Below are 13,589 nucleotides of genomic sequence, written 5' to 3'. Positions count from 1 at the left end.
CATATCACTCATACTTCCAGCACCCTGCCAGTAGGATGCTTTTTTCACAGAAGTAATTTAACCACTTTAATTACTAGTTTTAAAAAGGTCAAAGCTTATTTTTTGTGCTTACAATTACTTAAAGTAGTGATGAAGCCAAGTGTCACTAATTATACTTTCATGTGTAGAAAAAACAACTGATTTAATAATGAAAACATCACGCTGCTGTATCTAAATGCACACCTGAGTACTTGGAATGCAAACACGTGGTTATAATTAGAGTCAACTTGTCCTCAGGAGGAGTTGAGTCGTAAATAAAGGAAGGGAGAGGTCATTTCGGAAATCTTAACTAGTTATGTGAAGAGCAATGAGGTGACAACTCCCTTAAGGTATTTTCCTCCCGGCTGGATGAAAGGCACACTTCACTCATGAACGGAGCTGTTTGAATACTTCAGTGCTGCGCCACCAAACTGAGTTTTATTATTGCTCTTCAACTTGGTCGTGAAGGAGGGAACCCTGGGTCCACTCCGTGTCAGGTAGGTGACTGACAGCGACGGTTTTTTTCCATAGATGACCCGCATGTGGAGCAACCTGTGCGCTTTTGGCGCCGTGCGTAAAAGTATTTACGCACACGTTTGACAACAGATCTGATAGGAACCTTTTATCGTCTTGGTTTTGTTTGACTTGATATCCGTGTCGACTCATAGTTTCTATCAGTCAACACAATCTAACACCGCACAGAAAGAGTAAAGGAGTATGGTAGCCACTTGAATTCTGTGCAAAATTATTTTAACCTTCTTTTTACGACACCGTTTCTGTTCTAGAGAGATTGTCGGATTAAGGGTGTTGTTCATTGACATGACTACACTTAAACGCAGCACTCCCAGTCGAACCAGTTTTATTGCAGTGATAATGACTTCTCCTGTGGGGCTGCTGGATAGCCCTGTTTGATGACATTCGCCACCGAGTTTCAGAGTAAATCCTTGAATTTAAATTTTAAAAAAAAGACCCACAAATGTTTTCTCCTTCAGTTTCTCCTCATGGCGCCACTGCAGAGATTGGATATTGAGGTGAACATGTCAAAGTTTTGTGGAAGCTGGAATAAAGAGTTGAAATGATCACATCTTTTTTTTAAATCTAAGCAGTGCAGCAGAGCAGATGGACCAGGTATCCAACCGGTCAGGTGTGGGCAGTGATGACATTACGGATGAGTCAGCATCTTTGGCGGATGTCATGTGGAACTCTGATAATGAGGAGGTAATAAAAATTCAAGACTTCATAAAAATCAATAGAAAGATTCTGCTGACATTTTGACATTAAGGACTAATTCACTCCAATCGAGTAGTTTTAATATAACTTTGGAAAATGACTGCCCTCTAGTGGTTCAGATTCACACCACGTTTCATCTCATGCAAGTGGGATTACTGTTGTCTCTGATGCAAAACCCAAAAGGCTAATAATGCTGTTTACCATCTGCTTAATCCCACTGCAGCCGTTTCCATCTGTCTGTCTGTCTCTTTTAACCTCCAGTCAAACTTTTGTCTACATACTTTTTTTTTTATCATACAGCTCCTTTTTTATTGCACAAAGATTAAAGAATACATGAGTAGACAAATACTTCACTAATGTCTCGCTTTATAAATAATGTTCTCCTCTCATCCATCAGAGCTGTGATCCTCAGGGACCGTCTCTTGCCGCACCTCAAGGCCCTTTGCCTACCTACAAACAAAAGTGTGACGAGTTTAAGAAGTTGTTCAAAGAACTGCCGGAGTCAGAGAGACTCATAGTGGGTGAGTTACAAAGCTGTGTCACATGACAGTGTCGCCTCTTAATCAAGATATTATTTTTATTATTTAAGATGCTGATATTCAGTATTTTAATTTCACATTTTTATGGCATAAACATCCAAATATTCCATTTGTTATTCTGAATTTTGTGCTTGTCAGCATGAAAATAACTTCTTAATCAGCATTTAGATCTGCTTGTTTAACTCTAACAAGAAACTTTGTAAAACATTAAATAAAGTCATCAGCTATAGGGAAATAACTAAATATGCAAAGAGAAACATCAGTTAATAGACTGGTTGATGCTTTTGTGGTCAGGGAGGAATTTCCAATTACGTGAGCAGCAACACTGCGTGACAAGATCACATTTATATTACGTGTCTTGTTTTGTTTCAGTGTTTTGTTGAAGCTGAAGTATAGCACACTTACTAAAAAAAAAAAGAAAAATAATGAAAGGAAATCCAAGCCTCCATGTGTTAAAAACCTGCACTGTTGCGTCAAATGTGTTTCATTTTATACCCATCACGCTGTAACTCAGCATGAGACAGGTGGCATTTATCGGAAACCAAAAGATCTTAACTAGAATTTAAAACAAACAGGATTCAATTACACAACATCAGTTTGTAATGATGGATCTTGTTCAAGTTTTCTGATACCTACGGTAAACTGAGAGAAGGTAATCTCATTACAGCTGTCACAATATCTTACTACAGCCACCTGTTTTATAAATAGTGTGTCTAAGAAGACCTCAGGCACTCTCATGTCTGTGGATGATTTACTTCATGTATTTTTTCCTCAGACTACCCATGTGCCCTCCAGCGAGACATCCTCCTTCAGGGACGCCTCTACCTCTCCGAGAACTGGCTCTGTTTCTACAGCAATGTATTTTGGGGTACGAAGGTAATTAGACAGCGGAGGAGGACAGAGGGAAGGAGCACACTGACAACACATGAAAGGGACTGTGTGGACAAAGAAACAAAATACAGAAATATAGTGCAAAGATTTCATTACTGTATCTGATATCTGATCATATGAATTCTTCCTCTTTTACCACATATATGAATTTCAATACTGTTTTTCATCCTTAAAAGACGGGTTAACTACTAAAATTTAGCAAAGGAAAGACAAAATTCACTCCCTTGAATTGTAGGAGAAAAAATATATTGGTCTACTACAGATTGTGCAGCACTTTAAAGGAAAAATCCACCCTAAAACACAAGGTTAAAGCAATTCATAGTAAAAAAAACTTGCATTTCTGAGCCCCTTTTTGCTGAAAGATATATAAATGTATTTTTTGCAATTGCCACAAATTGGCCAAAATGAGGTGGAGGTGATGCTGATAAATGATAAAGAAGCATAAATGTTTTCACCCATCCAGAATATACACGTTGTTTGTGTCAGTCCCTCAAAAGCAAACAGCAAAAACATCTTGATGTAACAGTTTGCAATCATGTGCAACAATTGCAGAGAAAGACATCCGACATACAAAAGGGGAAAAACAACCAGGAAGCTGCACTAATTACCACATTGCAGCAGCCTCAGTCGACCGTGGTTGTATTTCGAGCCTCAGTTCACACCTCTTCTCTGGGAGTTGCTAAAAGTGATAATGATATGTCATCACAAAATAACTCCAGAGCGTAGGAGGATTTGTTGTATCTAACAGTGTGTCGTATCTAAGGGTGGATTTTTTTTTCTTGATAAGCATGCATGTACTAACCACTGTAACCTTCCACCTTTTTTAATTTTTTTATAGATTACGCTGACTCTTAAAGATATCACGACTATGACCAGAGAAAAAACGGCTCGGTTGATTCCCAACGCCATCCAGATCTGCACGAGCGCAGAGAAGGTGCAGTTTATTGTGTGATCACCATCAGAGGAGAAAAGCCATTCACAACAAGTTTCGCCCTTGATAAACAGATGATCGATAACTTTATGTCTTTGCCCACAGTTGTTCTTCACTTCCTTCTCAGCGAGAGAGAAGAGCTATCAGAGTGTTTTCCGCATGTGGCAAAACACACTCTTGGACAAGGTAAGGGCCCTGCTCCGCTCAGATTCATCTGTCTACAAGCCTCACTGTCATTTTACATCACATTCCTCGCAGCACTAATCTTGTGATCTGATTCAAAGACAACACAGACTTTGCTGTTGTCCAAAACCTTGACTGTTGTGACAAAATCCTCCCAGAGAACGAGCAAGTCTGTGACTTTATCCCATTTGGCATCACTTATCTCATCGGTCCAGAGTACAAATCATACTGCCCCGGCCACAGACTGTCTCCTTTTGAGGTTATCAGTGCTGTGCTGCTATTGCATGTAGGGTAAAGATCTGTACACAGCAGCAGGGTTGTTTATTGTTCTACCTGCTGAAGTACTGTGTTTATTATGTAGGGATAATTTACCTACATGTACTGAATGTCAGGGATATAGTTTAAGATAAACCCAGCAGCTCATCTTAGCTACCTTTTTTATTTGCATAATTGTTGCTTATTGCTTATGATGACAATTACAATGTGTGAATTTTACTGCAAACAAGTAAAAATGTCTTAAAAAGTCAATTTTTTGCATGAGAGATGTTGTTTATTGAGTTGAAGTTGGAGAGCCTAGAGCGTTTGACGTTTCTGTTGGCAGTTGAATTGTCAGTCAGTATGAGGACACTGAAAATAGCTGAAGAACAGGAACTGAAAGTAGGTGAACTTATAAATAAAAATAAAACTTTGATGTACTTTACTTGGCTCTTTATGCTACTTAATACTTCTTCATTTCATTTCAGTGGGAAATGCATACATTTGAAAGCTTTAGTTATTGCTATACTTTGCAGATTATGATTTTATTTACAGCTCACATGTAAGCTGCCCCTCAAATATGATGCATTGTTATATATGAAAGATAGCCTGTGGAGTTGTCTTCTAAACACTATTATCCACATGTAAATCAGAGAAATAGTGTGACAAGATTGGTAGGACTGTGTATCGTGTCACTGTGTGCTCATAGCGCGACTAGAGGCCAAAAACTCAACAGGGAACCTTTAACACCAAATAGTTGTAGTAAGTAAGCTTCACCTCGACCAGCTGCAGTATTAAATTATCACTTAACACATCAGTAATAATGATAATCTTGTAAATAATAATAATCCAACACCGACTTTTATACCTTTTTATGTATGTAAGATTTTGAGTGCAGGACTTTTACTTGTAATTACATATTTTATATTGTAGTATCCCCATTTTACATGAGTAAAGGATCTGAATACTTCTTCCACCCTGGAGGTGAAAGCACTTGATTAAGCAACCAATTATTTGGAGAGTGTTTGCACTTTAAGAGCAAATAGACAATTCATTATAGGCTAATAAGTAATAGATTATGATAGGGAAATAAATGCATAAAGAAGGCTATATGTAAACATTATAAGCTTTGAAGAAGAAAAAACAGTAATTCTGAATCTTTCTGTAAACAATGACTATGATTAACTAGTGAAAGTTATGACTGTATAATCTGTATAGCTTCCTTCACTCGACTGTTCCTGTAGACAGGTGCTATGGCAGCCTGCCCATAGGGGGTGTTGGTCTGCTGGGATCTGAAGCACAAACACCTGTATAGAAACATCAGCGTCAAAAAGTTCATTGACCTCTCCAGGTGTGGTTGCAAGGGCTTATTTTCGTTGACGACCTGCGTCTGAACGGGAGCACTTGACTCTCTGATTGTGTCGGGGTTGAAACTGTTTACGGGACCGAAATCAAAACATAGGAGCTCTTCTCTGAACGTCTGTCGGTGAACCAGACTTTTCGACAGGTGGAACCAGCTTTTATTTACCTTTTATCTCGGTGTGAATCTGGGCGGCGCGTCAACTCGCTCAAATCCAGGACTTCCTGAGTGTGAAGTGCGCTGTGCGTCCAGGTTACAGATCACTGTCTGACCGCCTGGAGAAGCTCACTGCTGCGGGGAAAATGTACACTGACGAGTAAGTAAAGCCTATGGAAACGGATTTTAAACTTTATCTCGGTTTTAAGCTTTATTTTAAACGAGTTACAACACCGGAAAGCGGCGCCATATGGTGAAACATTATTTACGCGTCGGAATAAACAGGCCTAAAATAATAGACACCGTTCCACTTGGAACAACATATTTAATGTCTGTAATTTAGTTTCAGTAAAAGACTGATTGTCCTGGATATTTCCTCCGAACACCTGTAACCGCAGGTGTTCATTATTGTTCTCAAGGTCTAATTTTATTTTATTTTTTACAGATATTCTTTGTTTTGGTGACTTCTCAAGGCAGCCAAGGGTTAACACAAAAATGTAAGATGAGTATCTAAGCGTTACAGAGAGATAATAAGGTTTGCAGTATGTGCTGGTCACCCATACAGATGAGACTGTAAATTATACTGTGTTAAGGCTACATGTTTCTAGGTTACCTGCAGCTGCCTCAAATTCAGAGGCAGCTAAAATAACCAACCGTCTAGAGCAGGTTATTCTTCATTTGGTCTATAAAATGTCAGGAAATGGTAAAAAAAAAAAAGTCACTGTTGCCTCAAGCCCAGGTGCAACCTAAAATGTCTTGTTTTGACCTGACCAACAGTCCAAAACCCAAAGATATTTAGCTTACTGTCACAGCGGATTAAAGAAACCAGAAAATATTCACGTTTAAGAAGCTCAAAATGAGAGAATCATTCAGAATCAGTGTTTTTTTTCCTTACGAAATGACCCAAAACAATTAATTAATTATCACAATAATTGGTGATTAGTTTTCTGATCAACTAATCAATTAATCGACTAATTGTTGCAGCTCTACTGCCATTTTTTTTGTTTTGTTTTATGTTCACATTATGGCCTCTCTTTGCCAAATCAGAGGAGTCCATATTGGGCAACAGGACGAGATTTCAACAGGTGTGTCATAACTTCATGACTCACCTGCTGGTGTGTTGTTTTTTTTTTTTTTTTCACTTTCAGCCTCTGAGCAGCTTGGAGTTGTGGCAGATGGTTAAACAGCATTATGGGAATGAACTGGGCCTGAGCCATGAAGAGATGGAGAGTTTACAGGTAGCAGCAGAAACAAGCATGCAGACCAGGTATGCACACTCCTACCTGCACACCCAGCCTCGCACACTATTATCATGCATGTAAATCTAATTTGATACCGTTTGTCTGTCTGCAGTCTGACCGTGAAGCCTGGTGGTGATGATGGCCTGGGCCGGCTAGAGCGGTCCCCTTCCCTTCGCCTCCCTGGCATGGAGCAGGCACCCCTAGAGGCCTCCACGCCTCAAAGGGAGGATTTGCCCTCCCCTCTCGGCTCACAGAACTCCACCAACGCGGTATTAAATTTAGTGTTGTTGTGATGTTGTGTGATCTTAAATCATTTTATATACCTTTTTTTTTTTTTTTTTTTTTTTCTCACCAGGATGACTCCCGCAACACCCTGTCTCAACGGCGCAGTCCTGCTCCCTCGCTGGACCGCCTCGCTCCAGAACGGGTGTCGAAGCGCTCCTTGCTTTCTCTCGACCTCAATGCTAACGAGAACGGCGTGTCTGAGGAGAGCGGTTCGGAGAGCACTGAGGATGGTGAGAGGATATAACCCAGGTGCTGGAGTTTGGTTTTGTTTTTTTAATTTATTTTTGTGTGATTACATTTTTTTTTTTGCTCTCTCTCTTGGCTCCATCAGTGGAAGACCGAGTGAGTCTGTCCCAGGTACAGGGCCGCCTTTATCTAAACAAAGTCTTCCACATCAGCGCCAACAAAATGTTCGAGTTGCTCTTCACCGAGTCCGACTTCACCCGCAGGTTCATGAACGTCAGAAAGATAACAAGTAAGTCCCTGGATTCTGCTTCGCTCTCAGTCGTTCCCAAAACTTAATGTATCCTCCAGCTCACACAAGCGTACACGTGTGATATTCAACGTTGTCCTTATGTGTTATCAGACGCCAGCTTTACCGCTTGGCAAAAAGACGACTCAGGAAACACGAAGAGGAGTCTGAACTACACAATAACCATCAGCAACCCTTTGATTGGCAAATTCTCCACCGCTACAGAGAACCAGGTGTGTTTACATCAGTGTGAATGGTGTGTGTACACTTGAACGGATGAATACAAATGTTTTTGTGTGAATTATGGCTTGCTGATTATTTTTATTACTCCCATTTATCTTTCAGACGTTGTACAAAGAATCCAGGGATGGTCAGTATTACCTGGTGGACTCTGAGGTGTACACTCACGACGTTCCTTATCACGATTACTTTTACACTCAAAATCGATACTACATCATAAGTATCTCGAAGCGGAAGTGTCGACTAAGGTGAGCTGATATTTTAACTTATGGCATTTTTATATCAACTTATCTTTTGTGTTTTTTTTTATGTGACTGCCATTTAAAATGTCTACTGTGCTGCTAGGGTCTATACTGAAGTGAAGTACAGGAAGCAGCCATGGGGTCTGGTCAAATCCTTTATCACCAAAAACTCCTGGAGCGGCATTGAAGATTATTTCAGACAGCTGGGTGAGTAGAAAGCCTCATTCTCACTCTGTGGAGGCAGACAAGAGCACTTCCCTGTCTTCTTTCCACAGCCAGTGGTTTATTTTATCTCTGATCTGATATGAACGGTTTCCTCCAACACACATCGCCCTCTGCAACAGTGAATCATATAACAGCAGCTTTTTCAAGGAAGGAGAAGGGAAATATAATGGGCTGTATGGCTTTATCAGCCATTTTAAGTGCAGAGCTGTTGCAGGAAAACTTCATTTAATTATGTACATTTTCAAAGAAGTTTCTTTTTGTATTCAGCCATTAAGCAGACTGTGTCTAAATACATTTAATGCATGCCCCTTTGTGTGGGCACTTGTGACATTATGATGCAGAAGCGGAACTGCTGGAGGAGGAAGCAGAGATGAATCAAGGAGGGGGAGACTCGGGGAAGATTAGTGGGCTGCGGAGGAGGAGGCGGACTTACAGCCGTACGCTGCCAGAGCACATGAAGCCCAACAAGCAGTACGGACAAGACCCTGAACAGCACAGAGACGGCAACATTGGTACATGACATTATAAGTGATGATCTAAGCTTGCTCTGCTGCACATATTAGTTCCTAATCAATGCAAATATACTGTACATGTCGTTCAAATGTAAATCATTCTGATAGTTTTATGTAGTTAGTAAAGCCAAAGGGAGGCATTAATCACTTCCAAAACGTATGAATGTTTTCAAATGGAGGCTGGTGTATTGAACATCCAGTTACTCAAAGAATTTCTCGCTGCCATGTTGGCAACTGTAACAAATGCAAAGCATAGAAGAGGCATTGAAAGTGAAGATTTACGGTGGAAACTGCTGCTACTGTTAATGTTGAAAAATGTTGAGATCATCGGTGGAGGAATACAGCATGTTACAGACTTATTAGGTTACACCCATGACACATCAAAAAATAGCCACATTTATATCTCTGGCTGTTGCAAAGTGTTGCATGCCACTGGTTGGAAATATCTTTTAAAGCAGAAAAATGTTGCTAATGAGTACGAGACATTTTTGTACGGACTGCAAGCCAACCAGGTTTAGTTTTTTAACAGCCTGCATGATTTTAAACAGCCATGTATTGTTTATTGATCTGTCTTCTACTCAAACTGACCCTTTGCTTTTGTATTTCAGGCCCCACAGAGATTAACGGCCCGTACAGATGGAACATGACTGCAGTCGTGGCTGGGATGAGTTTGATGTAAGTTAACAACCTGGAAACACATGTGAAACAATGTGGTTTGTAATGCGTACCTGTGCATATTAGTTGCAGGTCCTGCATGTATTTTGAAACTGTATTGATTGAAAAGAAAGTTAAGTGTTTTCTGGTTTTAACTCTTTTCAAATCTTAAAACTCAAAACTTTCTGTCTCTCCTCAGTTTGCTGATTCTGACAATGATGAATCTGGGCCTGTTTTTCAAGTTGTGGGCCATGGAGGACGTCGCCCACCGCATGTATCTGAGCACAAAGCATCGTCTGAGGGAGAGGAGTGAGGCCAGGTCAGATAACTCTCTGCAGCTGCTGCTCTTCAGCATTCATATTTCTTTGCATTTTCCTTTTTTTTGTAATCATCTGTCACAGACAGCAACTATATCAGCAGTTGCCATGATCACTCAGAAAGCAGAAGTCTTGGTGTGGGTGGAGAGCGGGAAGGGCTCAGTCTTCCACCACCTCTTTGTCTGTAACGTTGAAGCAGCCCACATACAAGAGAGCTCTTGTTTTAATGACTCATAATGTTGAAACTGCCTCAGTAAATGCAGTTATGTAAGTGACATCTTGCATCAGTGCCCCTCCACTCACATTTCCATAACTTTGTTTCTGCCTCTTTTTCTGTGTCTTCTGCTGCCTTTTTATGCAGCAAACATCAAAGTCATATTTTGCACATGAGAATAATTTCCATCTGTTTGACAGCGTGATGCCTGAATATGGTCCCAGGCAGGGACCAGGCTTTAGGACCAGAGAGGAGGCGCAACTGCTAAAAACTGTACTGCAGGACTCCATCAGTCTTTTAGAACAGGTAGGACACAGTGCATGACAGACTTCAAGTCTGATTGTAGCACCAGTTTGGCCATGATTGTAGATATTGTGCACTGCTTTGTTCAAAATAGTGACGTTCACCGTGGACTTTTCGGCACACATTACCTTTTATTGGTTTGATGCTTTTACCTCATGATTAAGCCTCTGAGTAGTTGTTACAATTACATCTCAAATATTGTTTTTTTCTGACTGCAATCTGGGCAAATTTGTGTGAAAGTTGTGCAGTTAAATTTGATGAAATTTCAAAGGTCAGCTGCAAGATGTACAATGCTGAGTCTTTTTTAGGGTCAGTCAGGATTTTTGAGAATGCACACACTGCAAAGTTGTTGTTGTTGTTGTTGTTGTTGTTATTATTATTATTATTATTATTATTATTATTATTTATTTATTTTTAATTAATTTTTTAAACTTATTTAAACTCGAAAATCATTGAGGGCAAAGCCCTCATTTATTTGACATCGAGCAAGAAAGAAGAATCAATAAAATAAAATAGACACACAATTGATAAATAGAGTAACAACAAAATCAATTAAAGGTACAAACAGAGGTTAAAAGGTTTGAGTGATAGTTGAGATAGTGGATTTAAAATGACCAAGAGTTACTGATTAATTCATTTTTAAAGTGCTTTGTAGTTGTAGATCAGTGTGAGCTTCAATACAAGCAGGGAGGATTTTTAAACAGAGCACTTAAAGAGTGATGAACTAGACTATTATGTATTATATTTGTGCTCAGAACATGATTTTTTTGAGAACAATATGAAATTTATTTAAAACATCTGCACACTGACTTAGGAATGAATGATGTTTATCTGTAAACATTAAAAGCTGGAAGAGATTTGTAGTGTATTTTGAATTAGTTTGAAAAAAGCTGAAAGAGTACAGACCTTAAAGCAGAGACATACAGCTGTTTTGAGTTCATCATATAAATGCGTAGCTGTCTTGTAATACTTTTTTAAAAACCCATCTTGAGATTCTTTCAAATGAGAAATGAGGTGTTGTAGTTGCTGAGTGAGTTTTCTTCTTTTCCTCACAGCTCCGCAGCTCTCTGATGATGCTGCAGCAGAACTTTGCTTTGGCCAATCAAACGGCAGCGCCGCAGTGACGCTCCCACACCTGGCGACAATGTGCCTCTTCCCTTGTGAAAAAAACAAACTAACTGCAGTAGTGAGCTGCCTCTGAGGAAACCTCTGGTATCCAGTGACGTTGCCATGTAGATGTCCCCAGACTCCTGTCATGCCACGTGTTGCTAGGGGTTACACGTCCCAAAGCTTTTGTTGGAGAATCAGGTGCCCGGATGTTTTTAAAGCTGCGGACTGACTGCTGGGAGGACAAAGTTACATCAGTCAGCTGCACACGGAGCAGTGGGTTTAGATTTCTGTCGGGTGCTGCTGTCAGCTCACTTGGCTGGCTTCTTTTTCAGTCTTTTCTTCAATGGCGGCATCGGATTTCAGAAAAGTTTCCATGTGTGCCTTCCTATATTCTGATGAGCCTCATGTCTCTTCAAATGAACTATTGTAGATACTTATATTTTTGTTTTATTCAGGGGAAATGAATCAATATTATTTAAAACAACAGTTTTCCCTATTAACATTTTTGCACATATTTTAATTTTTTGCACAAGCGCCTTATAGATTCGGTTGTGTTTTAGATATCTTTTTTGGGATTTTTATTTTTTTGAAATTAAAATTGTAGAGTCAATAACTCAAATTTAAAAGTTTGTCCTTTTTTTGTAATCATGATAAATCTTTTATGTGTAAACTGCAGGAATGGCTGCAATGTTGCACATTAAAGTGCAAACATCAGATGAACATTCTTTGAGTTTTATAATAATGTATATGAGCCAAATCTTGTGTAAAGAAAAGTCTTCTTATGGTATACCTTTTTTCTCTTCAAACCATATTTTTAATACATGTTTGATTCATTAACTTCTAGCTCATTACTGGGCTGATTGAAAGAGGTACTGTGAAAATTAAGCTGCCCAAAGAGGTGACAAGCCTGATTTACAGTATCTACTGTAATCGCACTTGATTGTATTTTTCTCTTTCTTCCTTTTCTGCACTGAGCCAAGTTTAAAAAAATGTATGATTCACTCTAATTTTAGTACTTATTTACTCTGATGCTATTTCATTAAAGGTGTAGGGTCAATGAGAATATGTCAGGATATCTCAGTACTGTGCACTTACACTGTCAACACTTCATAGACGCAAGTTTGTGCTGTGATTTCCAACTTGACATGAACACAATAGTTGTTTTTCTTGTTTGTTTTTTTTAATCAGTTGTTGGTGACACACCATTACGATTACATTGAGCCTTGTTTGATGTTTACAGTGTTGCCTTCACTGATGTCTGTGTGGATAATTTTGTTCAGCTCTTTTTCTCACTTAACAAAATCACTACAGCAAACAACCACTTGTGTAAAATTATTGCTGTTTTGTACATTTTGTCATATAGCGATGCACTGTTTTAATAAACAATATTTCTTGCCTGACTGCTTATTTGTGCACCTTTTTTGAAGGTACAATCCTGCTCCCTAATCTTTAAAAAAATATTATTTACATGTCAAAGTAAGAGTCTCTCTGCATATGTATGTGTCACATAGTATGGTTCTCAATGATTTCACTAAGTACAATACAGGTACTGGGATTGCAAAAATGCTGCACAGTGCACTGAGGTACATGGATTGGGGACACAAAGATCACATTAATATTGATTGTGCTACTATGAAATCAAATATATTCAGATGTAAAACCATAAATAGAAACTGCTGGTGAAAATCGGCTTACAACTCCACATTTGATATAAAGTTCTGGTTGTTTCAAAGCTTATGGAAGCACAATACTTTAAACTGAACTGCCTGAGAACAAAGAGAAACAATAATATTTCTCCTTTTTAAGAGTCTGACTTGATTAAAAACAGCAGGACTTTAAACCTTTAGAGTGTAAACTTTAAACAGTTTACACTACTCAGCATTTTAGTTGCGTAATAGATGATGCAGAAGTGGAAGACTAAATGGGAGTAAAGCCAAATGTGTCTTTGTTCCTTTGTCAAAGGTGAAATACAACACTACTGAGACTAGTTTGAATTATTGATGACACAGGTCCCCATTTATTCCTGGAGGAAATATTATATTTCCTGTAAAGTATCTTTTTGATGTATGATAGTGGGAATTATAGTGTATGAGCAATAAGGTTAGTTTATATTGAGATTATATCCACACAGAAAAATAATATATGAACATATATGGACATATATTGAAGACACATATGTATGTATAACACATATACATATAACCTACATGT

The 13,589-nt window shown here is 39.0% G+C and overlaps 1 protein-coding gene across 1 annotated transcript; it reads left to right on the top strand.

Annotated features, from left to right (window-relative positions):
- The first annotated feature begins 257 nt into the window (after positions 1–257).
- gramd1c (GRAM domain containing 1c) lies at positions 258–12,778 on the top strand. Its single transcript, XM_042398919.1, has 18 exons — positions 258–515; positions 1,125–1,236; positions 1,646–1,769; positions 2,563–2,663; positions 3,517–3,612; positions 3,715–3,795; positions 6,712–6,830; positions 6,917–7,073; positions 7,160–7,319; positions 7,421–7,564; positions 7,676–7,794; positions 7,907–8,049; positions 8,147–8,250; positions 8,610–8,780; positions 9,389–9,455; positions 9,634–9,753; positions 10,166–10,271; positions 11,324–12,778. Exons 2-18 carry the CDS (start codon positions 1,138–1,140, stop codon positions 11,390–11,392), a joined length of 1,980 nt encoding a protein of 659 aa, XP_042254853.1. The 5' UTR covers positions 258–515; positions 1,125–1,137; the 3' UTR covers positions 11,393–12,778.
- Positions 12,779–13,589: the final 811 nt, after the last annotated feature.

Source organism: Thunnus maccoyii, chromosome 21 (genome assembly GCF_910596095.1).
Source record: "Thunnus maccoyii chromosome 21, fThuMac1.1, whole genome shotgun sequence".
In the NCBI taxonomy this organism is placed as follows: domain Eukaryota; kingdom Metazoa; phylum Chordata; class Actinopteri; order Scombriformes; family Scombridae; genus Thunnus; species Thunnus maccoyii.
This window is presented reverse-complemented; position numbering and strand designations above follow the sequence as displayed.

Coding starts and splice junctions, on each gene's coding strand:
- gramd1c (XM_042398919.1), top strand. CDS start 1,138: ATGGACCAGGTATCCAACCGGTCAGGTGTGGGCAGTGATGACATTACG. Junction 3,796..6,711: donor AAAACACACTCTTGGACAAG/GTAAGGGCCCTG, acceptor TTTCACTTTCAG/CCTCTGAGCAGCTTGGAGTT. Junction 7,795..7,906: donor CCACCGCTACAGAGAACCAG/GTGTGTTTACAT, acceptor TTTATCTTTCAG/ACGTTGTACAAAGAATCCAG.